The sequence below is a fragment of the Aptenodytes patagonicus genome, chromosome 1 (genome assembly GCF_965638725.1).
Source record: "Aptenodytes patagonicus chromosome 1, bAptPat1.pri.cur, whole genome shotgun sequence".
Lineage (NCBI taxonomy): Eukaryota > Metazoa > Chordata > Aves > Sphenisciformes > Spheniscidae > Aptenodytes > Aptenodytes patagonicus.
The window spans coordinates 78,206,658-78,234,225 of record NC_134949.1 but is presented as its reverse complement, the minus strand read 5'-3'; the positions used below and the strand labels follow the sequence as shown (position 1 = coordinate 78,234,225).

The 27,568-nt window shown below is 38.6% G+C and overlaps 1 protein-coding gene across 4 annotated transcripts in view; it reads right to left on the bottom strand.

Moving 5' to 3' along the window:
• The window catches only part of MPPED1 (metallophosphoesterase domain containing 1), a 64,105-nt gene that overhangs the window by 13,354 nt on the left and 23,183 nt on the right, over nucleotides 1-27,568 (bottom strand). For all 4 annotated transcript variants that reach the window (XM_076343903.1, XM_076343894.1, XM_076343922.1 and 1 more), the window contains exon 4: nucleotides 14,803-15,028. In XM_076343903.1, the coding sequence (XP_076200018.1) occupies nucleotides 14,803-15,028 (226 nt within the window). The remainder of the gene's footprint in view (nucleotides 1-14,802; nucleotides 15,029-27,568) is intronic.

The window sequence follows — 27,568 nt, the reverse complement described above, 5'->3', positions numbered from 1 at the left end:
TATCAAGCACCAAATTTCTGGATCCCCAGTTACTGCTTGCTCAGGAAAAGCGTGATTTTTTTTATAAATTACTTTTCAATAATATTTTACATTTTACAAAGAAAATACTGTCATGTATGTTCTATAAAAGAAAAATCTGTTCTCAAAAAGACCCCAAGAAGAATGTATTTGGCAATTAAAGACATACATCATGAATGCATTCTACCTCTGAAGTGAAGTGCTGATGTGTAGAAATGCACTTTGATTTAAGTCTTATCTTCTTAAAGCGAACAGTTTGAGTCTCTCCACATACTACTGAAATTCAATGGTATTATTATTACGATAAGAATAATGATTGTCTACATGTAAGACTCTGGGAGGAAAATATATTGGAAGTGAATTTGTTTACAGCACAATTAACCTTACGTTAAAAACGTATGAGCAAGTTTTGCAGGTCAATAATCTACCATACAAAAAGGGCTGAATTATCAGAATTTGTGCTAGCAATCGGATGTTGCTTTATGTACTGAATTTCTATCTTTCTGTTCTAAAGTAACCATTGGAATAATTTTCTTACAGAATGATAGTTGCTATGACAACCATAGCAAATTTTCCTTTTCTGAAACAGATGTCTCATTTAGTTGAAAATTAGAATGTGAAAAACCCATGGGAAAAATTAATTCAAACTTTAACAGAACACTGACTACAATGTAATCTCTTATAGGTTAACCCCTTAACATCTTTCTGCACTCTTACAGTAACCTTCTCATAAATTCTAATTAAAACAGTTTAACCTCCTAGGAATGACCTTCTTAGCTATCATTAGCGCTTTAGTTGTCTTTGAAAGGAGCATTTCTGCTACAATAATAACAGAAAAAAGTCATACTAAAAAAAAAGTGGTCAAACATATTACCGCCTTAATTATTTAGTAGTTTTTCTTGTTTTATTCAGCTACTACTGGAAAGAGCTACCATGTAGACCAAGAATTCTTTTGTCATTTAAATGGGACATAAACTTAGTTTTACATGTGATTTACTGTAAAGGGTGGTGATGCACTACACAGCTTCGACCTGTAATTTACGTGAAAATTGAAAGTTTTCAATTTTCAAACCACTGGTACCCATTTCAATCTGTTCAGCAGACGTACCAAAAGGGGACACAAAAAAGGATACTTAACTGGGGAAAACTGATTATCAACGTGCATGGATTTTTCTATTACAAGCAATGAGAGAGTGAAATCTGATTCTCTATCACCTTGATTCAATTTAAACATTTTAACTTAAAGAACGGATTCCTTCCTCTCTGTACACTTACTAGCTCAAGGGGACCCTCCACAGTACTTGGTGATCGGCTACAGATGAACATGGCAGGCAGCCAGCAGGCAGGCAAAGAAATATTCCCACCACAGCACCGCCCGTAGTGCTTGTCGGGTGTCAGCCACCACAAGAACTTCAGGACTGCAAGATTTACTGCATCAGATGAATCTAGGTTGTCCAGCTGAATAAGACAAATCCTGCCACCAGCAGGCACGCAATTACTCTCTTTGACTTCAAGGGAAAACTCCCTTGCATGGTCCACTACCCGCAGAGAGCTATGGGTGGTAACTGACTGAATAGCCATTAGCGTATCAAAGGGATTGGTGGGCAGCATCTTGCAAACACCTTAGTAGCAAAAAATACAGAACTAAAACACAATGCGCAGATCATTGCACCTCCTCATTTCTATAAAGTTTCCTACAGAAATCTTTTTTGCAGCTGAAAGGCAAGTTCTCTCACTAGAACTCCTTTGCTTACAAAATAAATCTCAAAGGTTCACAAACACATGTAACTTGCTCCAGTCTTTCCTCCACAACAGTTGTCACTTTTCTCCTATCGGGAAATGAACAGATACTGGCCCGTGACTGTAAAGAAGCTCAGTGGGAAAAGAATGTACCAAATCAGTCTTCTCATTCCTGCTCCCCCTCCTGACAATTGCAGAGCTGCACATATTCAATATTTAGAAGATTGGACTATGAATGCTGAAAGTCATACTGGTAAAAGTGACTGGTCAAGGGCCACGGAGCACCAAAAAGCAGTTAGATTCAGCAGTGGCAATCACAGGCAAAACTCCAACACATCCTGATTCCCAGCCCAAGAAATCTCACTGTTGGACATTTAAGGCTAGTTTTTCCTGGTTTTGATTTAATCTTACTATTACAACTAGCTACAGACCCGTGAACATGGGTATATAGTACTATGTACACTGTGTACCTTCCTTGTCTGCCTGGTGTTCGCATCCTTCAGGTGTTCATATTTTTACGTTCCCCATCACTGCGTTAGTTGAATTTACCCAATCTCTGTAATTGCCTTTTTAGCCTTTCCTCAGTAAGTAACCACCCAGTTCACTGAGTATTTCTACTGCTTCTTACTCAATTTTTCTCTCCAAGTAAGGATTCATAAAAGTTCACCTTTTTATTTTGTGGGGTATTGGCTGTTTCTACGTCTAAAGTAGTTGTGAAATAACACCCATCTTTCTGTCTTTTCTTCCTCTCATTCAAGAGGACCATCCAAAGCAGGCAAGAAACTAGCTATTAGGCCATTAGTGCCAAGAAGGACTGGCAGGGCATTGTTTGTTTATAGGCTTTGAAATACCATTCAACATCTTGGCATCTGAGCATTTTAACAGCGTAACTGAGAATTAAAGAAAAACAGGTTTCAGAAGTTTTGAGGAGTATGAGGAGACATATTATGACTAACTTCCATGTGAGAGAGACAAGGGTTGTAGGATTTTGTAGAGGTACAAAAGCAGTGTACAAAAAGAATTAAATTACACAAGAAAGAAACTTAGATTGACTCATTCATAATATTGGAACCAGGGCTTTTTTAATGAAAGCTAAGGTGTTATACTTAAAACTAATAAATGCAAATGATGGTTAATCTCATATAAGATTATCCCCTGGAACACATGGCCACGAAGTACAGCTCAGCAGGTGGAAAGGAGAAAGCAGAAGGAAGGGGAATGTAGGTGCTAAGACACTAGATGGCTTGCACAGCATTACTTTGGGAGGCTGTAGTAAGCAGCAAATTGAACTCAGATCCTCTATCAGTCTGCTGGCCACAACAGACAACATGTTTTCCATGGGGAAGTTTTCTGTACTCTTGTTTTTCTGCCTTACTTGCTTTGCATTCAAGGTTGTCATTCGTGAAACTCTGAATCAAATTAAATTATGGTCTTCACAAAAGGAAAGTAGGGTAAAAATCAGAATACGGCCCTTTGTCAGTAATAATTTCTTTTGCAATTTGAGTTACACATGAAATCATTCATCTTTTGTTTAGGAAAGGATTTCATACATCTCTGACTGGAAAGAAGAAAGAATGAGCTGCGACTAATAGGAACTGATCATTTCTAAACATTAATCTGTTATAAAACAATGAAAAATAAAATGAAATCTACTTTATCTTCATAATAAGAAAACAGAAGATAACAGGTAAGGAGAAAAATTAATGAACGACTGAATTTAAAACATGCCAACACCAAATGCAAATAGTTTATTTCATTCTGCTGGGAGCCAAATGATAATATCCCATCTGATATATTTTAAAAATAATAAAATAAACCCAACAAACAAACTTAAAAGCTAATTTGGAATAATTAGCCAAGAGATTCAGCGCTGAGGGTACAGATGTAGAACTGTACAGACTTTCAGTACGGTCTTATGGGTTTAATGCAGGGCTAGGGTGTCAAGCTCCCGACGTCTCAGAGTCTGTTCCCTCAGTCTCACTGATTCTCAATATGTAAAAACACAGGTACAGCCAGGTTATGCAGTTATACTTCAGATACTGATAGCTGATAGTCACAGAGAGACAAAGGGTTAAGAGAGAGGAGGAGTTAACAGTCCCTCTGTTCACAGTACAGTCACCATCTCATTTTAAATGTAAAATTTGCCATGAATGGGCCAATCAGTAAGGAAAAATAATTTGAGGCCCATCTATGCATGGCATCTTTACAGTTTTTCACTACCAAGTGACCAGACAGCTAAAGAAAAATAATGTTCTTCCACACATCCAGCTAGTTAGTGTTTACTGTAGTCCTCTAAGACTTTGCAGAAGTTTGCTGACTGAGGAGTTGGAATATCCCTTCAATTGGAGACGCTATACTTGTGGGTTTTTTTACAGTGCAGCTCCTGGAGGGACTCTCCTAGATGAAACATGACTAAAATACGTAGGATGTGTAATAGCTGCACTGAGAATCGATAAAAAAGGCCCTCACCGTAGCCACTTCTCAGTTTAGTAACTCACCAGGTTTACATTCTTTTCTCAAAATACCAGGAGTAATTAGGCCATATGGGCTAACTGTCTGCCAGTTCTTTTCTTTTTTTCCTTCCTTTTTGTTTTTTTACCTTCTTTTCCTTAGAAAATTCAAAGCCATTTTGAGTTAAACAAGCATGAAAATGCTTCCAAAACTAATAAATTAATACAGCACGTGTGCATATATGCATAAAGTGTATTATTTTTAACATTTTCAATTTAGCAACAGATGAACTTACTTGTTTAAAAAAGCAGATACTGATACTTCACATGCCATGTTTCTACCTGAAGTGAACAACATCCAAGCAATCCTAAATTCCAAATTCATGGTTTCCTGCAGTCCTAAATTCACCCCACAGTACAGTGGTGGAAACCAACTGCTGCAGTATAACTTTCTATACCAAAAAGGTACAGCTTTAACACCTGGATGCTCATTCAGCTAGCTAGGAATTCTGAGGTAGCCTTAAAAAAATCATATACTTACCTGATGTAAATTATGTAATTAGAAATATTTGACGCACACAGGTGCAGCCCTCTGTTTTAATACTGGTTCCAATTTATTCTAATTTCTTACTGGGGAAGAAAATCCTCGTATTAATTCATATTAAACAACCCTAATTTATTAAATAAAATTAATTTACGAACAACAAATCCAAAGGAAATGTTCTGATGTTAAACAGCTTCACAACAAGTGGTAAATTACTCTTCCCCTTAAAAGCTGGAGAGGGAAAAGAGAGAGAACTCAGATAGCTGTGTTACCATTAGTTCCTGTGATGGTGGCTCTATTTACAGTTCTTCACATAGAGCACAATGTAAAGTCACCATCTACTTCTTGATGTAGTAACACATCTACCGTGTAAAAACCTAGGGAAAATGCACACATACAAGCTACCGTAAAGTAGGGAGGCTGATTCTCACCAGGTGTAAACGGCTCAAAAGCCAGTGGAGCTCTGCCAATTTACTCCAGCCGAGAATCGGCTCCATGTAGATCCGCTCCAAACTAGTTAGCTATTTGTGTTTCTCTTGGCATACTGCCAAAGGGCTCATCGCAGTACCCAACTGTGTTTACATCTTTGAAACATCCTGAAATTGCTGCTGTCTGAGACTACAGCCCAGACTACAGATAGAGCTGGTAGTCCTTTTGTTCAAGAAAAAATGGGGAAAAAAGCAGCAAAACAACAAAAAAAGGCACTTTAAACTTTAAAATCAGCTCTGTCTCATAAAATTAAACTTTCAAGCAAATGTGAAAAATAAAGAGAAAACTGCTGTGGGGGATTGTAATTTCACTCTTGTGGTTTATGAACTGCAGGAAAGTGAAGCCAATTCCCTGTAGTGAAATTACAGGTCTCCTCTTCTATAGGTCTTAAATTAAAAACCAGCTGAATCCAAAGTGAGCTAGTTTACTGGATCAGAAGATTCAATTATTTCTGCTAAGTAACTGAATGTGAACTGCTTCCTTTTAATAATATACAACTAACAATTACTGCCCAAGAAAGGACTTTTTTCTACCAAGCTAATTAAACTAAAGCAATGTATTTTTTGACTGCTCTCAAATTTAACTAAAGCTAGAAACATTTGCAACAAAACAAGCAAATGCAAATCCCCACTCACATACAGAAATATAGAGCCGCACAATGTGTTCAGACGTTACAAGAAACAGGACTTGCCAAAAAATATTATGTGAAACCAACATAACTTCTGGTCTATATTCGGCATACATGCACCCATAGGCAGTGCAACGTCCTGCACACTTGTACAGACACAGTGGAGGAACACAACTGCAAAGTGGATGCAAAGCAGCTTTGGCTTCAGTAACTGACTAAGCTCACTCTGCAAGAGGTCACTGTGAAATGTGTTAGAGAATTGATCCATATCCCTAATACGCAAACGCGTACAAGTAAGCAGCACGCAAAGGTGTTTGACTTACTGGTTTTCCTCTACCGTGACTATTCTAGGATTGAACTGTTCCAGACTCCCCAGCCCTGGGCAATGTTGGGAAGAAATTTTATCTGAGAGAAAACATTTTCTGGAACGTTCGTTACAAGAAAAGAAAAAAGGGATATTCTGAACTGCTGTGACTTTAAAAAAATCTTGTGGGAAATGGAAAAATCAAATTTCTCAGGAGCACATAATAACTAGAATTTTCCACATTGGTCTGACTTTGATGATATTTATGGGCTACAATAGGTGTATAGTTCAGTTTACATTTTCATTCGCCCACATACCTATTGCAGAGTTTGATTAGTTAATAACAACTATGTTCCTTTAACATGCTACAGAAAATTCACTTGGAGTCTGAGAAATTTTTCTTTTGCTCCATACGCTTTTTTTTCAGCAATGTTAATGATTCTTGCTAATTCATTTCAGTTACTTAATTTGTACTGCAGTGTTCATTAAAAAGACCTCTCCTGAATTCAGTATGATTGCTCATATGAGCCATAGCACCTGTATGCCTAGTATCTACTGAATGAGACTCACATTTCCTGTATTTCCAAGTCATGTAAAAAAAACGCTTTCCAGGACGTGTTTATCACATGAAATGCACCAATTTTAGCAAAGTGCCATTAGTTAAAAAAAAAAAAAAAAAGAAAAAATGAGGAGAAAAACGATCCAGTGATCTGTTTCTGATGTTAAAACAGCCAGAATGCACTCTTAAGTCTCACTTTCTGCCACTGGAAAACCTTTCACACTTCAGGAGTTCAGTATCTTACATTTCTCCCCACCCTCTTCCCTGAACAGCTGAATTTAATAGATCAAAATAATTTTGCAGGAAAAGCCATTCTTACGATCTTCCATATGCTGCAAACTAAACTACAGTGTATTGTGGTTTTAAGTGTTTTTAGAAGCAGCACTTTCCAAAATGGAAAATGGTTTCTGTTAAGTATGGAAGAAGAAATAAAAATATCACTCCAGCATTCTATTAAAATACAATTAAACCTTTATCTATGTGCCTCAGACTGTTAATTAATAAATTTTAACAGGATGATGAATTTTGCTTTCTCTCTTCTGAACACGTTGCTACTTCTTACACATCTGTCACATCTTACCTACATACCTGAAATAAAACATCTTCAGCATTCTAACCATACTAATGCAGCCACATCAGGTAGGCTTAGATGCCAACCTTCTCCCCAAAATTTCTGAAACTTGAGATGCCTCAATTCTAAATAATGAGTGGAGTCAGTCTACCTAAATTACTCACTTACATTGCCTGCCTCGAAGTCACTAATTAAAAAAGCTCCAAATAGTCCCCAACTTTAAAAATCAGGGAACATCTACCATTTTTAAAACAATTTTCTGAGCAACCAAAACCCAGCACTCTGTAGTATGTCCACATCCAGCATTTCCACATCCATCCATCCAAAACTGTAGCACTGACAGAGCTAGACATGAAAACAAGCCACCTGCTTAAAAATCTACTTAATCTGAGGTCTGCAAGAATTTTAGAGTGGTATTTTATTGCTTTAGAAAACAGTACAGAAGCAAGCGCACTTTCATTATTTCTATGTTTATGTTTTGACCAAGTGAGGGTGCAGAAAGAAGAGAACATAGGAGGATCAGCTATTTTACTTCTAGTATGGTTTTGTCCAATAACACAAATTTTTGAGTCCCTATATATTTTAGTCATCTGCACGGTACTGAATAGTTTTTTTGCAGATTTGAAATGGGGCATAAGAACTAAGAATCAGAGTGGCCGCTCTGAGGCAGAAGTTACTATTTTCTGTGAATTTTATAGGGAATGAAACCTGCAATATAACATCTTGCACTGCTGCTGCTGCTCTATCTGGAAGCCACACTCCCAGCTTGGGAGGTATATTATGTTAAATGAAGTCAGTATTTTATTTTAATACAGTTTCATTTTAATTGATGTTCACCTCAATGACTGTAAAGATTTGTACAAGGTCTGGGAAAGTAAACATTAGATGATTCATCGCTGGCAAAATGAAAGTGTGTCCCTCTCATGAAATGAATCTATAAATCTTTGCTACATTATTTTACTGATGGAAACTGAGTTCAGTGAGGAATGAAAGAGACTATTATAGCTGTTCTTGAAAAGATGGAGGAGGAAGGCACTGAAACAGAGACCTAGGGTATGGGTGGCCTGGAGTCTGTGTGGAACAAAAATAAGTCTGCCTCATTTTGCCCTTTGCATGCTCTTTGAAACTACCCCAACTACACATGGAAGTTACCAGTCTTTCTATCCAAAGTGCACGTTTCTATGATTCTATGATTCTATGTGCACGCGTGCGTGCGCATGTACACACACACAAAGAAGAGAGAGAACATTTGAGAAAAAAGTAACCTACTTTGTGATGAAAAAACAAATCAGACAAGAAAATAACAAATCAAACGAGAGTTACACACCTATAGCTAAGCACTACTGATCACACTGGACTATACAGCTTGAGTAAAGACACTCGGCTATGTACTAGAATAGTACAGATAGCTGCAGTGCACCAAGAAAAGGGCCAACAGGTTGGAACAAATTTCCAACCCTCATACCAAAGTAGGATGATCATTTGGAGAATAAGCCCCCTGTCAAGGTTGCTTTGGGCTGAGCTGGTGGCTGATACTCACTAATGCAACCTACAGGTTGACATCTTTTACACTGGAAGGAATTCAGCCATCTTCTCTGACATAGACAGAGCTCACTGAATGGCCCTGACCCAGATTGCTAAGCTCAGTAAAACCAATACCTGGAACAGAAAAAAAACATACACATACACATACACACCCCTAACTTTCTTCACTCAGTTCCCATTATCGGAACAACAATGTTGTATGAGAGCTGTTGGCCTGTGTGTAAACATGCGGGGGCCACAACTAATCAACGTTCCATTGGAGAGAAGCTACAAAAACCCAGGAGTCCAGCCCAGGCATCTGTCACTTCAGGACAAATGGTCATAAATGTCTTTCTATGCTGATATTAATCTTTGCTCTCCCATTTTCCCTGACTGGGAAATGAAAGTTTCTGAAATTCCAGATGGCCTATAACAAAAGAATGAAGGAGGAAATGAGAATACATAGACACTAGAAAAAACTGTAATTCTGCAAAAAGAAAAATGAGGTTCTGTTTCACAGGAATAGATCCCTCCAGATAATCAAAGCCAAGCAAAAATCCACTCTCTGGATAATGAGTCTGGAGGCAATCTCATCCTAAAGGGCTTCTTTAAGCTATCCAGGCCAATATGTCATTTAGAGTAATGAAATTGTCATATGTTTGGCAAGAGGGCTTTGATTCCTTCCTCTCCCACATTGTGGAAAATGAAAAAAAGCGCTGAAAGAGATAAAATGCTCTCCTGCCACCTTGTATGCCTGTTTGAAAGCAGGAAGACCAAAGTTTCTCCTGCAGTTGTGTACAGCTGCTTAGAAGCATTATGGAAATTCAATGGCTAGGAAAAAGATGTTTTCCTTCTGCCACTTGCATTTCTATTGCTATGTCAAGTAAAATGTGTACTCTTACCCTGCCATTAATGCACAATAATCCACCTTTTAATAGAAAAAGTCACTGGAATTCCTGCCATTTTCCACAAGATCAGAGCATACACACAGAATACCTGTTCTTCAGCAGATGCACATCTTTTCTATAAATTTGAGGCAGGGGTGCAATACTAGACATTGGGGGAACAGCCAGTATAACCTTTGCCAGACACAAACAGCTTCTGATTGTTGATCAGGGGTCAATTCATTAGTCTTCAGGTCTTATCATTAGTTATTGCATGCAACAGGACAACAAAGAACCAAGTTACTTACTCACTGAGTTGTAAAAAACTCAATGGAAAAAACACGTAGTAGGGCAGAGTCCATTACTGGAACCTTGTGCAGCTGAGAAGCAGATGTAGCAACACTCAGGATCACACATGAAAGTATGAACCTCAGAGAGGTGTTCGCACGTTGATACAAAAATGTATGTGCACTTTTATAGGCATTTATTTTTACATGGCAATTCTGAATAATGACTACAAAAGGAATAAATATAGTTGACTCATTCAGCAAGCATAGCAGATCTTGTGCACCGAATGCATCAGGGTTTTTTGTGCAAACGCAGGGTGTAATTGTGCAATTAAAATCTTTAGCAGCGCAGAGGCACAAGTGGATTGTATAGCCTATCTTCATTCCAGCTGTAGCTAACACTAAAACTCTTACCTGCAAAATAATAACACATTGTGGGGGTAATGAACTATAATAGAAGGCTGAACATCTATAACTGAAATACTCACTGATCATTTATTAATATGGTTCCATGAATGACGTCGTCATAGAGATAATACCCAGTCTGATGACACAGAAAAGACCTGCTTCAAACCCAAATTCAAATTTCTACTGTTATCTCAGCTTCCTGACTTCCAAACCACCTGTTGGGACCATCTACTGCTTGTAGAGAGTTTGATATCAACGGCAAAGCTCCCTGTTGTAAGGACTTTGCTGATACCTGTTCATTTCAGGTATCAACACTGACACCTAGCTCTAGCTCCATAGTGGGACTGACAGAATCACAGAAACATTGCTCAAAAGGGACCTTTGGAGATCTTTAGTCCAACCTACCACTCCCTACCAGTCACCACCACTAGATCTCATCAGCCACGACTGTCTAGCCCAGTCTTGAAAACACCTAAGGATTGATTCTCTCCCACCACTCTGGTGTTCCGGCTTGCTGTATTTTTACTTCTATGTTATGATTTTGTATGTTACTGAAAAACAGATTAAACCCCTCTGGAAAATGGCTTCATCTTTGGGAAGGCTTAGCAGTCAAAAGTACATTATATAGAATTATTATACAGAATTATTTGGGTTATTCTATCTGCCAGTTTGACTTTTCTCATAGTAGTCCAGAATAAATTAGGGTATTTAAAAGTACTTTCCAACCAGAAGCTTTCCAATTTACAATAAATGCTATTGAGGAACCAGTCTTTGCTTTACATCATAGCAACTATGGCTATTCTCCACATAAGATTGCATCCAGGTCTGTGAATATGTTCTGGCCATGTCCTGGGTTTTGCTGGTATGAAACCAGAATGCATCTTCCTGTGCCTAGCTTTTTATGAAAAAAATCATGGTGTCCAGGCTTTACATGGGAAAAAAACCCAACGCTTCCCAGTGTCTGGGCCACACTAGAAGGAAGCATGTTGCATTCTTACTGATGCCCTGCTCATCCAGGTCTGGCAACCAACACTGTATGGTGCACTGTGAAAAGCACTAGCCCCCTAGGCCAAACATAGCCACCCTTAAAATTCAAGATTGCTCTGGACACATTTAACATCATGGTATTCCCAAGTTTCTCATGAAGCATCTAACATTTTTATACTCCTCTCCCTCATCATCTATACTGATAATCCGTGGTCCGAGATACCGGTGTTGCAAATACTAATTCCTAAATAGCAGCTGCTTTTGTGCTTTGCAGCTTGCATTTCAAAATGGCTGCTCCCTGCTTGATGATAATACTAGCATAATTAACGTTTAAGGCAGTTAAATTTTCGTTAGTGAGTAGAAGCTCAATCTGGCACTTGAAATCTTGCCCTTGGAACCCAGGAGAGTTAGAGCATTGGTTTCTGAGACAGAGCAGTGTCCCATTTCTTCTATGCAATTAAAAATAACCACTGAGTTTTAGATAATAATAGAGGTCAAAATACCCAAGTGCTATTGCAAATATTTAACCACACACAAATGGTATGTATTTAAAAGGCCTTAGAGACTGGCATGTTATGTAAACCACCCAAGCTCTCATGGTTTACTTTGCAACTAAAATATCTTAAGCAGAAGTACAATCTAATTGTGTACAGGTCTCATAAAAACGCAGATGGCTACAGGTAAACACACCAAGTTAATGCTGGTTGGCATTCACTCAGACCTTACTCCAGCGTTCTCAAAGTACTTTGCAACTATTGATTAACCTGTTTTATAAAGGAGGGATATCTCTAGCTTGTACTTATTTTTACAAAGGGTGAAGCAAGACAGAAGGTCAGGGCTATAACCAGAAATGGAAAGGCAGGATCTGAGGCCCCAGTCTTTCAATTTCTAGATAGCTCACCTTCTCATTAGTCATGTATGGACAACAAACATAAACTGTAATTGGGAGTTCTCCAATTAAACATCCATCGAAAAAGCTAGATGCGTATTTTCAAGGCTGGAAAAGAAAATTATTTTAGGATACTAAACAAGCAACTGCATGAAATTTAGCTTTCTTATTGAGTTCTGAGATCTTAAAGAATTCTAAATTTTGAAGTCTTGACTAGGTTCATAAGCATTTTCTAAAGGACTGGCTTCATGATGCAAGGGCAAAAAAAGATTCACCATGCAAAGTTGACCAAAGTTCTGTAGTTTTTTAGAGATTACTATGACGTAGAAAGAAACCGAGACTGATTTCCCAGAAAGGCTATGACAAACCTCTCTTTTCAGGGTGAATGAAGTATAGAAACAAAAGAAATGCTAAAGAACAGTAGTGATCAGTAGGCACAGACTTGTACTACAGCCTTCAATCTAGCAGGCAGCTAGTTTAACCCACACAAAATAGCTGCTTCTCTTCCTAAGTTTTCTGACTGGTGGGCTGGCTGATGTGACTGTTATTTCTGCATCTGCTGTTCTGATAGACTAATGAAGAGCGACTTATTATTTGCTACTATTGTTGTTGCTGTTTCCACTGGACATGACATCAATTAGCATGGAAACTTCATTCAGCATTGCATAATAAGCAAAAAAAACCAGTTTGGCTGGAAGACTTTCATCAAGACTTTCTCCCATATGGAGTAAGCGAAGATCTTCAAAGGACCTTACAACACTCATCTTCCAGGACCATAAGGGGGTGGGAGATGAGTTAGCAACACTGTGAAACATGTAGTGTGGAAGTTTAGATATAACCTGAAGATGCATACAAGATGGAAAGCAATCTTTTTTCACGAAGAATAGGTCATGCCAGATAGCTTAGACAACTTGTGCAAAATGACAGGATGAGTACACAAAGGGAATGCGGCAGATCTGATTTTACAGAAACATTATTTATGGGTTAGTGGGTAGACAAAAGTTTTCTCAACAGATTTTTACAGATCTAATCATACACAGTTCAAATGGTTTCCTTTAGCCTCTACTTAGTGCTACTTTATAGATAGTGTTTTGCTTTAATTTAATTTATCTAGACTTTAATGAGACTTTTGGTACTTTACTGCCTGGAAAATTATTACTGACACTGGAAATATGGTGCCTGGTTACGAATATTGCAATGAAGATATGAAGTTGCCAGACATATTGTAAACAGAGCATAATTACAGTATTTACAGTTGAACATCAAAATGGGAAGAGATGCCAAGTGGCATTTCTCAGAAGTTAATATTGGGACTGATACCATCTAATATCTTCCCTAATAATTTGGAAAATGAAGTAAATTGTACATTGATTGAATACAGAGTAGACACAAAAGGAAGATGAACTACAACACAGCAGGTGGGTAGGTTGAAAAAAACCCAGAAAGATCTGGAGATCTAAGAGGGAGAGAGAGAAGGGTGCATTTAAGAGGGAAGCTATTTAATGTAGACAAATGTAGAATAATAAGCTCAGAGAAAATTAACACCCATCTCAAGTAACCAAATGGGAAAATGCCAATTTTCATTTAAAAAAAAATCCAAGAGATTTCACAGTTTATTCACACTGAAAATTCACATTGGGGTATATGCATCAGGTTTGACAACTTGTTTGCTACATTCCAGCCTGATGTGATTTTAAAAGGAAGAATAACAGAATCCCTTAAAAACCTGCCTTTTAAAATAAATTCTTACTTATTTTAAATGTATACCGAATGCTCATGAAAGACCCAATTTACAGTCCTGTTAGCAGAAATAACATAGTAGTAATGTAACATAAGTAAGAGACACAGAAGCAGCACAGAAGAGGTCCAAGGTGGAGGTCAGGAAGCCAAAGCCCATCTGTCTCCAATACTGTCAAGGAGTTGTAAGTGTTGACTCTATGCAGTAGAGCAAAATCCATGAAATACTAGGTTGCCGCTGATTTGTTGACTTTAGTTTAGAAGCTCAACTATACCTTGAGGAAAGCTATTACTGTATAAAAGAAAGTAAGATTCTGAGGGATATTAAAAAAAAAAAAGCCTAAACAAATACTGAAACAAGCTTGCTGTGTTAAATGACTACTGTATACACTAATGAACCTTAAATACTACCTGTAGGATGGAAATTGTCAAAAGAATGTACCCTTGCAATAAAATTAACCTGTAATTATATAAACTCACTAAGTATAGAAAACATATTTCATGCCACAAAACCCCCCTACATGGACTATGTTAGAGAACTGTTCCTGGCTGAGGATTTAAAGAGCATACTATCTTTTTCCCATCATTATTTGGTTAACAATACCTATAGTCCATTATTTTGTCACAGTAATGATTCATTACCAGAAAATATAAAAACTTTATCAAACTGAGTATTACTTTTCTTCCTAACGCAGCAATCCAAATATAACTGATGCATACGAAATGGCTCATGTGATAGCAATCGACAATATTTTTTTTATGTATGCTTAAAAACCTGCTTACCAAGGGGAGCCATATATTCTGAATCCCCTCACCGTCACTTCAGAGTCTTGAAGATAGATGCAGTTTGTTAGAAGAGACTGTACATTTTCATAGCTCTCTGGCTTCAGCTTAGAAACAGAGGGGAAATAGTAAAAGTCCTGCTTGATTAAGTCAGCCATGAATTCCTGGTCAAAGGTCAATTCATGATTTCCTGCTATCACAATCTTGTATTCATAGGGCAGGCTACCTAAAACAGTGAAAAACAAACAAATTACTTGTTTTATAGAAAATCTGATAAAAGAAAACAGACAGACTCACAAACTATTATTGATTCCTATAATATGCTCACATATTTGAAACAATCGAGCATATCCCTACTATGTGTTAGTGTAATTCCTGGTGATTTCGGGCAAATTACATTACTGTCTTTTTCAGGGCACACTGTGATTTAGCATGCTTAGCATTAATGTGTTGAAACTACTTTCAACTCATCAACCTTAAAAAACAGTCTGCAGACTTCTGCTCTACTATTTACTTCTAGTTAATTGCCATTTGTGCTGCAAGTATCACTTACTGTGACAGTGATGATAACTCTTTGACAGAAATTAGGGTTCAAGAAAGATCAGCCGTAATGCTTCATAAAATAATGTCAGCTCTCTTCTCCCAGAGCTGTGGTCTTTATCAGCTTGTACTGAGGAGGTCTCACAGAGTCAAAACTTGGGTCAGCCAGAGGGGTCTGCTGCTCCCTTTGCCCTGACATTAAGATCGAGCCTTCAAGCAAGACAGGGATTGGGTTTAGCTGTCAGAACTCCACATCCCACAGAGAAGTCTCGCAGTTTGCCTCTATCCCATGTTTTTTCCTGCTCCATTTTCTCAGTGACTTCCTTAGATCCATGAACTATAATTTAAAGTGACTCATGTTCAAGAATATTTTACAACCCGTATTTAGTGAAAAACCTTAGAACAACCTCCTGCTGAAGGCAAGAATATATATGCCCACATACGTGGGTTCTTCCTGAGAGCAGCACTGCAACAGAAACTTTCCACCTGACTCCACATTTGATTATCAACTGGATTCTGCCCTTGAGAGCAGGCATCACCTGTCTCAAAAAGCTCAACAGAAACCTTCTAAGTATATCTGAGAGGAAGCAAAGACAGAAACTGTGTAAAGCTGCATTCATTAGCTTTGCTTCTGCACTATTAATTTGCATCAGGATGAAGACAGTCAGACAGGAGATTGGGAGCAGAAAGAAATATTTTCTTGAAAATGAGACCCACCTTGCATAGCAGCAATCTTGTCATTTTTTATTTTAAAAATGTATTGTTGGTAACATAGAAACCTTTAGTGATGACCCCAAGCCTAACCTAGAGGTAGGATATTTAGAGAATGTAAAACACCAGTCAATATGCAGTGGCAGAAGTTGGCATGAGTAGGACTTAAGAATAAAATGTAATAGCGTGATTCAGAGTTACGGAAACAGAAGATGGAGAACAGTGCTAGCCCAGAGGAGATGCCACATGGCTGAACTCATTATTTGCCAAATGAAAACATCTGGGCAACTCCAAAGTAGAAGTTTCAGACACTTGTAACACCTGTATTAGGAAAATTGATCGTACAGGTTCCAGTCTTTCCCGTGGACCCAATACACATGTGCCTTTAGAATATTTATTAACAGAAACACTTTTCAGATATTTATAATTACATGTTGAATGTTGCAGATTCAATTATTTACCTGAAAGACTACTTGAGATGTAAATTTTGTCATTTTTGCTTCTGAAATGCTTAGCATTTTGCAGATGTGTACTCCATCTCTACAAGTTTTTCAGGTGTGTGCACACATACACACAGGAGGTAAAAATGTTACTTACATGCTACAATATGTATAGGCATCTACAGGCCTTAAAGCATTCTTGGGAAATAGGAAAATAAAGAAATCTTGTATGCCGCAATATTGTTAACAATTCCATTTCTATTCTGTTTTGTAAATCTTTTCCAGCTCATCTGATCCATCCATCTAGCAGCCAAGAACCTGTACGAGCTGGTTATAGTTGTTGCTTCCACTAATGTATTTATGTCATGTTGCTGTCTGTGGGTGTTACTTAGGCAAATTAGCAAATTACTCTAAATGTACAGTTACATTTATTATAGTGGCGGCCAGAAGCGCTGCTGTAGTTACAGGTCTGTCAGCTTTTCAATTAACAACTGTGTTTTTGATGAGTTTGCAGCTCAGTTTTTTTTCCTTTCATTCCATACCAGGCGGCAACTTGCTAAACCTATTTCCCTCTCTTTGTCTCCACAAGCCCTCTTTATCCTTTAAAACTTAGGGTTTTTTCTACCTTTAAATCTTAATTTTTTGTCTAACATGGGTATTTTTTTGCTGCTTGCACATAAATTTAACAATATTTTGTTTAAACTTTGTTCCTTAGAAGACTTATGAACATGCTTCACTTTTTACTCCAAGTCCTCTCAAAGTGCGAAGTCAACCTTAGGTATAAATCTTTGAAACCCTGTTCTTGGCTGGGCACTGCTGTCATGAACTGTATGTATAAGATGCCAGTTGAGCGGCTGCAGATGAAGACCCTCAGCTATCAGACCACAATACCAACTACACATTTCCCGTCTTCCCTGCTTCCACTGTGATCCATTTTTACCAATGCTCACTCCAGGCCACATGCAGAAGTCAACACTGAATGCTAAACATCTCTTTGCACTAAAGGCATGGTCCTCCTACCACTGACCTCAGAGGGACCAACACCACCTTACTGCAGCAGGACCACAGCGCAACATGGTGTGTCAGCACAATCCTGAGAAATGTTGAATATTTCAGGTGCCTTTTATAGCATTAAGATCCACCAATCATCAACAATATCTGATCAATATTTACCCAAAAACTACCTTAAAGCAGCAACTCTTTCCTACTTCTGACCTACAACTTCTTACTTTTCCTTTTTATATGTTATTATTTGAATTAGTCTGTATTTTCTTGTTCCATTGTGTCCTTCCAACACAAATACATGGTTTTCCATCCCTAGGCACAGACTACTGCACAGTTTGTAGCCTTGGCTCGGTCCTTGGCTAGGACCAAGACCTCCCCAAGAGCACATAGCCTAATAGCTGTTGTATGGCTGTGTTTCTACATGTGTCAATAGCTTTAGAACAACCACTTTTCCATCTATTATTTTTTGTGCCACCAGCTCTTGATCAGAGATAATTCAACCACTGCCAGGTTGACCAGTTTATTCCCACACCTGCTAGTGCGTCCTAATGACAAGCTAGGTAGGAAAGGCATCAGGCACATTTCCTGTCCCTTGTTAAACAAAATGAGCTGAGAATGTTGAATTCCCACTCACGCAGGTTTTCATGGCTTCTTATAACAACTGCATTTTCTAAGAAAGATTCCTACCAAAGACAGCAGTGGCTACAACGTACCCATTGCAGTGGGTTCCTTTTGTCTTCCATTTACAAACTCCATGAAAACAAGCCTTAGTAAAGGCACTGGCTAACATTTTCATTTGCTAAGCTGTCTTCCCTTTTTTTTTTTCCTTCTTCTTCTTTTCCAGAATAGTCATATGCTAAACATTAGGTTCCCTGACTGCTCATCCGTGTGGGCACCAATGGTACTACTAGAGGGACCTTGATCATATCAAGGGTGACTGACAGCCCTGAGATAACAGTGAGGGGGATGCGGCCTTGGTGGTACCTCCTCAATCCTCCCAGTAAGGGGGCTCACTGCTCAGGTGGGAGCGGATGCATCCCACAGTCAACATGACGCTGCACGGCTGGTGCTGCAAGCAGGGCTCCAGCTTCTATGACCACAGGACCCTTTTTGAAGAACACGGACTGCTGCGCAGGGATGGCATTCCCCTGGCAAACTGGGGCAAGAGCATCTTTGCCAACAGGTTCACTAATACAGTGGGAAGAGTTTTAAATTAGGTGTGTTGGGGAAGGGTTGTCATGCTGTGAAGGGAAGTGAAGACATGGAGGCAGTGAGGAAGCAGCTGGGGGACAAGAGGATGGCGAAGGCTCTTGCATTACCCTTGTAAAAGCAACCTCACTGGGCCTCCTCTCAGGCACCAGTATGCACACATACACAGCGTGGGGTACAACCAGGAGGAAGAAGTCCATGCACAGTGGAGAGCTGTGACATCTCTAAGATTATGGAGACATGGTGGGATAGCTTACCTGACTGGAGTGCTGCAATGGATGGACACAGGCCTATCACCTGTCTATTACAGGTCTATCACCTTTGAAAAGTCAGGGGGATTGCAGAAGTTCCCAGTGGCTGGAAAAAGGCAAACGTCCCACCCATCCTCAAGAAAGGCAAGAAGGGGAATCTGGGGAACTACAGGCCATCAAGCCTCACATCAGGCCTGGGAAAATTATGGAACAAATCTCCCACAAAGTAATTTTCCAAGCACACGACGGTCAGGAAAGTGATTGGGAACAGCCATCATTGATTTAACATGTGTAAATCATACCTAACTAACGCAATTGGCTTCTATGAGGAGATGACTGGCTCTGTGGATAAGAGAGAGCACTGGATGTTGTTCGCCTTGATTTTAGCCTTTGACAATCTCCCATAGCATCCTTATAGCCAAATTGGTGAGACAAGGATGGATGGTAAGGTGGGTCAAGTATCGTGCAGAATACTGGGCTCAAAGGGCTAGAAACAGTGGTACAACGTCCACCTGGCAGTCAGTCACTAGAGGTATCCCTCAGCTAGTGATGTTGGGGCCAATACTGCTTCCCTTCTTTACTAACAGCCTGGATGATCTGATGGAGTGCACTTTCAGCAAGTTTGCAGACAACACCAAATTAGGGGTGGGGATCTGCCCACCCACTCAGGAGGGCATGTCTGCTATTCGGAGGAACCTCCAAAGGCTGGAAAAATGGGCTGACAGGAACCTCATAAACTTCATCAAAAGCAAATGCAATGTCCTGCACCTAGGATGGAGTAACTTCACTCAACAAGACTCAGCAGTGTGTCTTTGTGGCAAAGACAGCCAACCACATCCTGGCTTGTATTAGTAACAGTGAAACCAGCTGAACAAAGGGAGTGATCTTTCTCCTCTATCTAGCACTTGTGAGACCACAGCGGGAGTGTGGTGTCCAGTTCTGGGTTCCTCAATAAAAGAAAAACTACTGACAAACTGAAGCAAGTCCAGCAGAGGGCCGCCAACACGGTTGGGGAATGTGGCATACGGGGAGAGGCTGAGATCTGAGTCTGTTCAGCCTAGAGAAGATGAAGGGAAGACCTTACTGCTGTCTGTAACTACCTGATCTCAGGATAAAGAGAAGGCAGAACTAGATTCTTCTCAGAGGTGCACACAGATACAACAAGAGGCAACAGACACATGTGGGAACGTGGTATAAGGAAAGAATTTTACCATGAGGATGGTCAAAAGTGGAATAGGTGCCCAAAGCAGCTGTGAAATCTCCACCCTTGGAGATATTAAAAATTCAACTGGACAAGTTTCTGAGCAGCCTGCCCTAACTAGGCCTGCTTTGAACAGGAGGTTGGACTCAATGACCTCCAGAGGTCCCCTCCATCCTGTGTGATTCTAGGTTTCTGTAAGTCTACACTGGAAAACAAACAAGAATTTTGAAGAGCCTGCAATGCTGAAAGAAATTAAAAACTCATTTCGTGTTGTGATTCTAATGGAACAAATCTGTGGTAGACAAGCTATTTAACAGGACTAGAGAGTATGTTCCATTAACTTTGGTATAAGTTTCTCATACTATCCATTTAGCGGATGAGTAGGACTAAATACCCAACTGATAACCAATTAACATTTGATGCTACCATATGGCTTTGCTGGTGGGCAGGTAGCAAACTTGGTATTAATACAGAAGCTCTATGTATACAAAGATATTAAAGAAAATTCATGGCTGTCACAGGAATTCTACACACATACCCAGGACAAAATTCATTCCCCAGTAAAATTAAGGCAGCAAGCACGTAAGAAATAGATCTGCCCTTCAGGAGTGCCAAGAAACACATGCAAGAACATATGCTATCGGAGTCAAAGATGTATTTTCAAACCAAAAAAAAGGACAAGTTACAAATTTTGGGGGAAGCTACATTTTTTTTCTGATCTCTTATTTTGACTAGCCAAAACAAGACAAGTGTTTTTGCCCAAAGACCAGACCTGTTCTTGGCACCTAAGAAGCTTCTGCTAGAATATCCCTATAACCTGGAGACAAACTACAACTAGAATTGATTGGAAAAATTTTACCTAAACAGTTTTCTGTATTAAAATTATTAAAATACCACTTGGATGGAATGGGATATATTTGGAAATTCATGTTGTGATTCTGACATTACTAAGGAAACAAAATGAAGCAAAATGTCAGTTTAAAATATTTTGGGGTGAATAAAAATTTCATTTCTCAGCAAAATTTCACATTTTTTTCTAAAATAAGGGTTTTTTTCCCTCCCATAATGTCTAACTTGCAAGAAATTAAGATTATTTTCCTCCATAATCAACCTCTAGCCACTTCATCCTATTTGGATTTGGAATCAACAGAAATGTTTACACATCAAAATTCTGTCAGAAACACACTGGCTCCAATTCAGTCCTGGGCTTCAGGGCTTTCTCTTTCAGGCCACATCCAACTTTTGCCTTCTGCCAATTTGCAATGGGCCTCCAAGCCACCATCCACTCCTTCAGCTGCTGTCTTAACATGGGATGAGAGATTTTTCCCTTCCTTTTCCTTCTTCGCTGCTACATGGTTCTTCATCTTTCCTGCCTCATTTTTCCCTCTCCTTTCCTTTTTGTAATCTCCCCCTGTATGCAGAAAAATGCTGGAGACACATTATCTTGCACTTAATTTAGCAGTTTTAGCAAAGGGTATCTTTTTCTCACAGAAACAAAACTTGTAGAAATATGATGCTTTAGACTTCTGTATGCTTGTCTCTCAATATCACTCTGAAAATGCCCAACAGATTCAAAAGTCATTTACTATATTCAGCAGAGGAGTAAAGGCCTCAAAGATAGTTATGTTCCCTTGAGTTTCCTGAAAGTAAGTGTCTAAGAAGACTAATGCCCAGTCTGAAGGAGAGGCTTCAAAGGAATGAGACACCTTAGGTGTCTCTTATGAGACACCTAAGAACCCACAGAAGGTCTATGAGACAAAATCCAGGCAGCAGTGGTTCTGCTCCCAGAACAACTCATCACACAAAAAAGTCTGTCCTAAATCTCCTAATTCAATGTAATTTATTATTCTTTGAGATTATTTTACTATCAAAAAGCCTGGGATATCATATTTAGCTTATATATAGCCAGATGGTATTATCATCTTACTAACTTCTTAACTACATACGTGGAGTTTTTGTCAGTTATGGCAAGCTCTCCTCAGAAAATTTCTTAGCCTTTGTTTGCTTAGTATAAGAATCTGATAGTAGTTCTGGTAATATAACATGTATAAGAATATATATGTTGTTTAGCTAGTAACATCTTTGTTTATTCCTTTCATTACTGTAGATTACTAATTAAGAAAATCAACTGAACATCTAATTTTTTGCATGTTTACGCACCAATTACAAAATTATTACAGCAATTCTTAACTTCTAAACTACAGTAGGTTGTTTTTATGGTCAACATAATTTTCACAAAATAACTTGAAATGCTAGGGAACCATTACTTGAACTACAAACTGCATAATGCAAAGCACTGAACAATGTGCCTTTGTTTGCTATTTCTCCGCATCTGAGTTTGTTCAAAGTAGAATTCTGTGTGCTTAAAGGTTCATCCCATTCTATCAGCAAGTCGTCTTCTCTGTAAATTAGATCAACACTGCAAATAATTCAAAAGCAAATGCATGATGTTTATACTCCAGGCTCTTGTACTAATAAGTTAGGCATCTTTATCAACCAGTGACCTCCTTTGTAGCTTACAATTGTTACCAACTTGCAACTTCACCCAGATAAATGCAAACTTGTACAAGCAGATGTGCTTTGCTTCTCTCCTGGTATTGTACTGAGCAGAATTTTTAGTATTCATTAAAAGCAGTGGCAATCATGTAAGTGCCCACTTAAAGCTTTTCCCCTCTCATTTCAACCTTTTAGAATACAGCAGTGAGTGATATAGTAAAAAGACTGCATAACTGTCTCATTGCTTTTTAGCATCTCTTTGACAGTTCTGTGTTTAAACACTGGGGCTGATGTCTGGGAAATTCATATTAACATACTTTCTGTATGGTGTGTAATCTGGAATAACATTGTAAATGAACACTCCCTCCTAAGTCATCTGTAACCTGCTAGCTCTAGATATTCTTGCATTGTACAAGCCAGTAATTATATCAAACACTAAACCAGCAAACACATACAATACTGCTCACGTTTGCAAAACAGGATTTCTTAAATAGATAAAGGCAAATCAAACTAAAAAATATCTGATAATAGTCCAACTTAGGCTCTTTGATATACTGTGTTTTATACGCACCCACACACATGTATAATAATTGGCCAAAATTACTTCTAAAGGAAAAGTGGCTTCCTTTTACCCTGGTTTATTTAATTACCCTGCAATTATGCAGAACCAACCCAATGCATGCTGCAAACTAGGCCATTAGAGTAGCTGTAGTGAGTCAAGCCAAGATTATGTAGCTCTGTACCTTCTGTCCACTAGTGGTCAGTAACAGACGCCTAGAAAATCGTACGACTGCAAGGTTTGCCTAGATTGAACCTTCCTTTGGTATATCCCCTTAGATTATGGCAATTGATGGTTTGAGAAACCCCAACTACATAAGCCACAGGGTCCATTTTCATAAATGTTTTTTCTTTTTTACTTCCTGGAATAGTTACAGTCTTAAATAATATACCTTTCTGAGGAGATAAATTTGTACAACAGCTTTTCTGCCCTTTAGAATATTCTAGTTTTGGTTTACAACATGTATCTGGGGACAATGAAAGCAAAGGAGATAGAGAACTGTGTTAAAAAGTAACAATTAAAAAATACTTTAGACTTCCTACATGGATCTCTCTGCACACTGATACAGATTCCTACTCAGATCTTCAGATCCCACAAAGGTGCTTTCAGTATCTCCCAGTTGTCACCTTCTGGAAGGGAGGACTACAAAGAGCTGTGTGTCATGTCACCGTACGAGGTACACAGCACTAATAACAATGTTTAATGTTTGTGTATAGTGCTTTGCAATAGGTGTTCAAAGTGCTGTACTGAGAATAATTAATCCTCCAACACATTCATGTGGTAGGTGGATCAAGCATCATTTCCACAATTTTACAAGGGGGAACAATAAAGAGGCTGTCAAATCTGAAGAGGACTAACTAGAATCTGGTTGCCTGTCTTCCTTAGGCTCTTTCAAATATCTCCGCCAGAGGCAATGACAGTTCACAGAATCATATTCCAGATCTTTCAGTTCCCTGGTTGCTCTCTGCACTTCTGGGCCTCACTGCCTTCCTAAAGCTACACTTGTCTGCTAGTCTGGAGTAAGACTGGGTATTTTTACTCACTTGCTTATTTTGGGGATCAAGGATCTCAATATTTATGAGAATCACAGGACATTTTTAGGTGAGTCATCCCAGAGACTCAGAATCTTGAAGTTTGGCTACTTTCCACTCCATCAGTGGCAAGAAGCAACCTCAGTATTAATACAAAGCGCAAGAAATCCCCCAAAAGCATACATGTGTTTGGAAGGAGGGAATGAAGGAAGAATCCTTTAGCAGCTACCGCTCCTATAGCTTCTACAGCTTCTCACCGCTAGCATGGGAGGAATACCTGGAAAACATTCTGGTCATCTTCCCAATACAGGGATGTAGCCTAAATATTCCCTGAGGCTCACGGCAGCCAGTTTAACATTCAGAAGTCTTCAGGACATACTAACTCTCCAGAACTGGAGAAATACTGGAAGTGTGTGTTGCAGTGCACTTTTCTGTGCTGTACTGTCTGAGCATTAGATGTACAAACGGATCTGAGCCATCACACATTTAAGAAATGCAATAAAACCAACATTTTTTTTAGTATGCCCAGTCTTTTAAAAATGACATCTGTTCTAAATCCCTACACAGCTCAATGTTTTTCAGTGCATTTCCAAAGCCATTCTTTTGTAAATAGATAATTAGTGCTTAAATACTTCTTTCAAGGGGTTTCTACATTAACATAAAAATAGTGTAATTACTGATGGTCAAAATGGCATGACTACAATTTATAAATTCTAATTTCTTTTGCTGCTCTGGAGCTGATTTTCTTTCTTCTTCAACACAATTTTAATCTGTTTTAAATGTGAGTATTATTGAACATAAAATACCTGTTAGGAGAGGAAGAAAAATAACTACCATCATTTTGCAAGATTGAACAGTAAAGCAAAAGCAAAGCTAAGCCTAGTGTTTCAGGCTTTTCTGAAGATCTTTTATTTTTTATCAAGAGCTTAAAAGTAGGGATGATGTTTATTGAACAAAATTAGCTGATTTTGTTCTACAATCTAATACTAGAAACAGGTAATTCTAGTCGTGCTAGTTACTATAGCTGGGAAGGCATCTTCACTCTAAAATACTTTTTAGTCTGAAATAAAAATATTATCCTTTGAGCTGAATCTGCCCAGGTCAATTCCTGAAGTGCATGTCAAATAATTTAATCCATTTTTTGTGTGTGTGTACAACACGCAAGCAAGATTAACATTTTCAGGAAAATACTCTGAAGAGCTAATTATTGTTTTCCACTATAATGCACAGCCACCTTCTATTTTTTTATTTCAAATTTAGCTTGAACTTGAATTTCAAATAGGAAGACTGTCTTTGACATTGGAAAATCTCAAGCAAACACACTGGAACAATGGATACTATAAAATGTGTTAGTTTAAGTAATCTTTCCAATCCATGCACAGAAGAGAATTCTCAGAGAGAATATGGAAGTATGTGGCGCAGCTTATATCACAGATCAGCTATTTTGTTAAATTTCCAGGAAAGTAACCCACAAGCTCAAAGTGACAGTGAGTCCTGGAGCATACACAATTTGGAAATGATATTACAGACTTGAGCAAGGGGAATTACAAGAGCAACTGAGCCAAGCAGGCAATTTCCAGTGCCAACAATATGAGAGATAAAAAATAGAGATGGTTTTGGAGTCATTATTTGATGAGTGCGCTAAAGCAGGACATGTCTTTGTATTTGTCCTACAACACATTTGATTTATATGCAGGTAGGGAATAAATAACAAAAACAAAAAATAATGAAAAAGCTGAGGACAAGGATAGCTACAGTGCATAGTGAGCTTGATATTTCTTATGATATAACCTATTTTATGTAGCCTTGATTACACATAATCAGAGAATGGTTTGAGTTGGAAGGGACCTTTAAAGATCATCTAGTCCGACCCCCCTGCCACGGGCAGGGACATTTTTCACTAGATCAGGTTGCTCAATGCCCCATCCAACCTGACTTTTAATGTTTTCAATGATGGGACATCCACAACCTCTCTGGGAAACCTGTTCCGTGTCTCACCACCCCCATTGTAAAAAATTATTTCCTTATATCCAGTCTAAATCTACCCTCTTTCAGTTTAAAACCGCTGCCCCTTGTCCTGTCACTACAGGCCCTGGTAAAAAGTCTGTCTCCATCTTTCTTGCAAGCCCCCTTTAAGTATTGAAAGGCTGCAATAAGGTCTCTCCGGAGCCTTCTCTTCTCCAGGCTGAACAACCCCAACTCTCTCAGCCTTTCTTCACAGAGAGAGGTGTTACATCCCTCTGATTGTTTTCATGGCCCTCCTCTGGACCTGCTCTAACAGGTTATGTATTTAGAAACAATTCCCCCAAATTATTTTCGGCTGTTTAAAGTGATGTCATTAAAACCTCTTGGACATACTGGAAAATTAGCATATGTTCAAAGCTGTCATACCATGCATCCTTATAATGTCATTAGAAAGTTTCACTGGCCTCACGGCCTTCTGTTTGGCCCTACCATAATACATACTTTGTACTTCATTTTTTCTGATTCTCCAAAATTGGATTTTTGATTTTGGAAGAAAAACCCAGTCAGAGAAGAAACTAGGTAGAAAAAGGAAAAGATTAAATATAAAAACAGGAGAAAAGTCAATTCGCGAAGAGAAGGGAGGGAAATGACCAGGTTGGCACTATTGGCAAGCTTTGTAAACTGACTATTCATCCCTTTTTCCCTTCTTTTTCTAAGCTACCCTGAATAAGGGTAGCAAAATAGAAATCTGACTTGCAAAAGTACATCATGATACTGCATGACTGGGCAATAAGAGGACAGATGAAACTGAATATAAATTTATGCAGAATAATTCAAGTGCTGGAAAAAATATACCAACTACAGATACACACTGATGGGTTCTGAACTAGGTATTACCATTCAGGAAAGAGTTCATAGAGTTATAATGGCCAATTTTATGAAAATGCCATCTCATTGTTCAGTCAGAGTCAAAAATAAAAACAGAATAATCCACAACACTAGAAAGGAAAAGAGAACAAACCATGAAATTTCATTATGCCAGGGGATAAATCTGTGGTGTTCTCAGATCATGTGCAGTTCTGGTCTCACCATTTTTAAAAGGATATAGAGCAAAAAGAGGTACAAAGAGCGACACAGATGATCAAAGGCATTTAAGGACTTCTAAACAGTCTTCAGCTTGAAAAATATCTCAAGGGCAGATATGGGAAGAGCCTATACATTCTTAAGCAGAATGAAGAATGAAATTGTTCACTTGCCTCTTCCAGTATTAGGAAGTACCAAATGAAACTAGTAGGTGACAGGTTCAAAATAATCAAAGTTCTTACACCATCCATATCACATTGTGGAACTCTGATGCA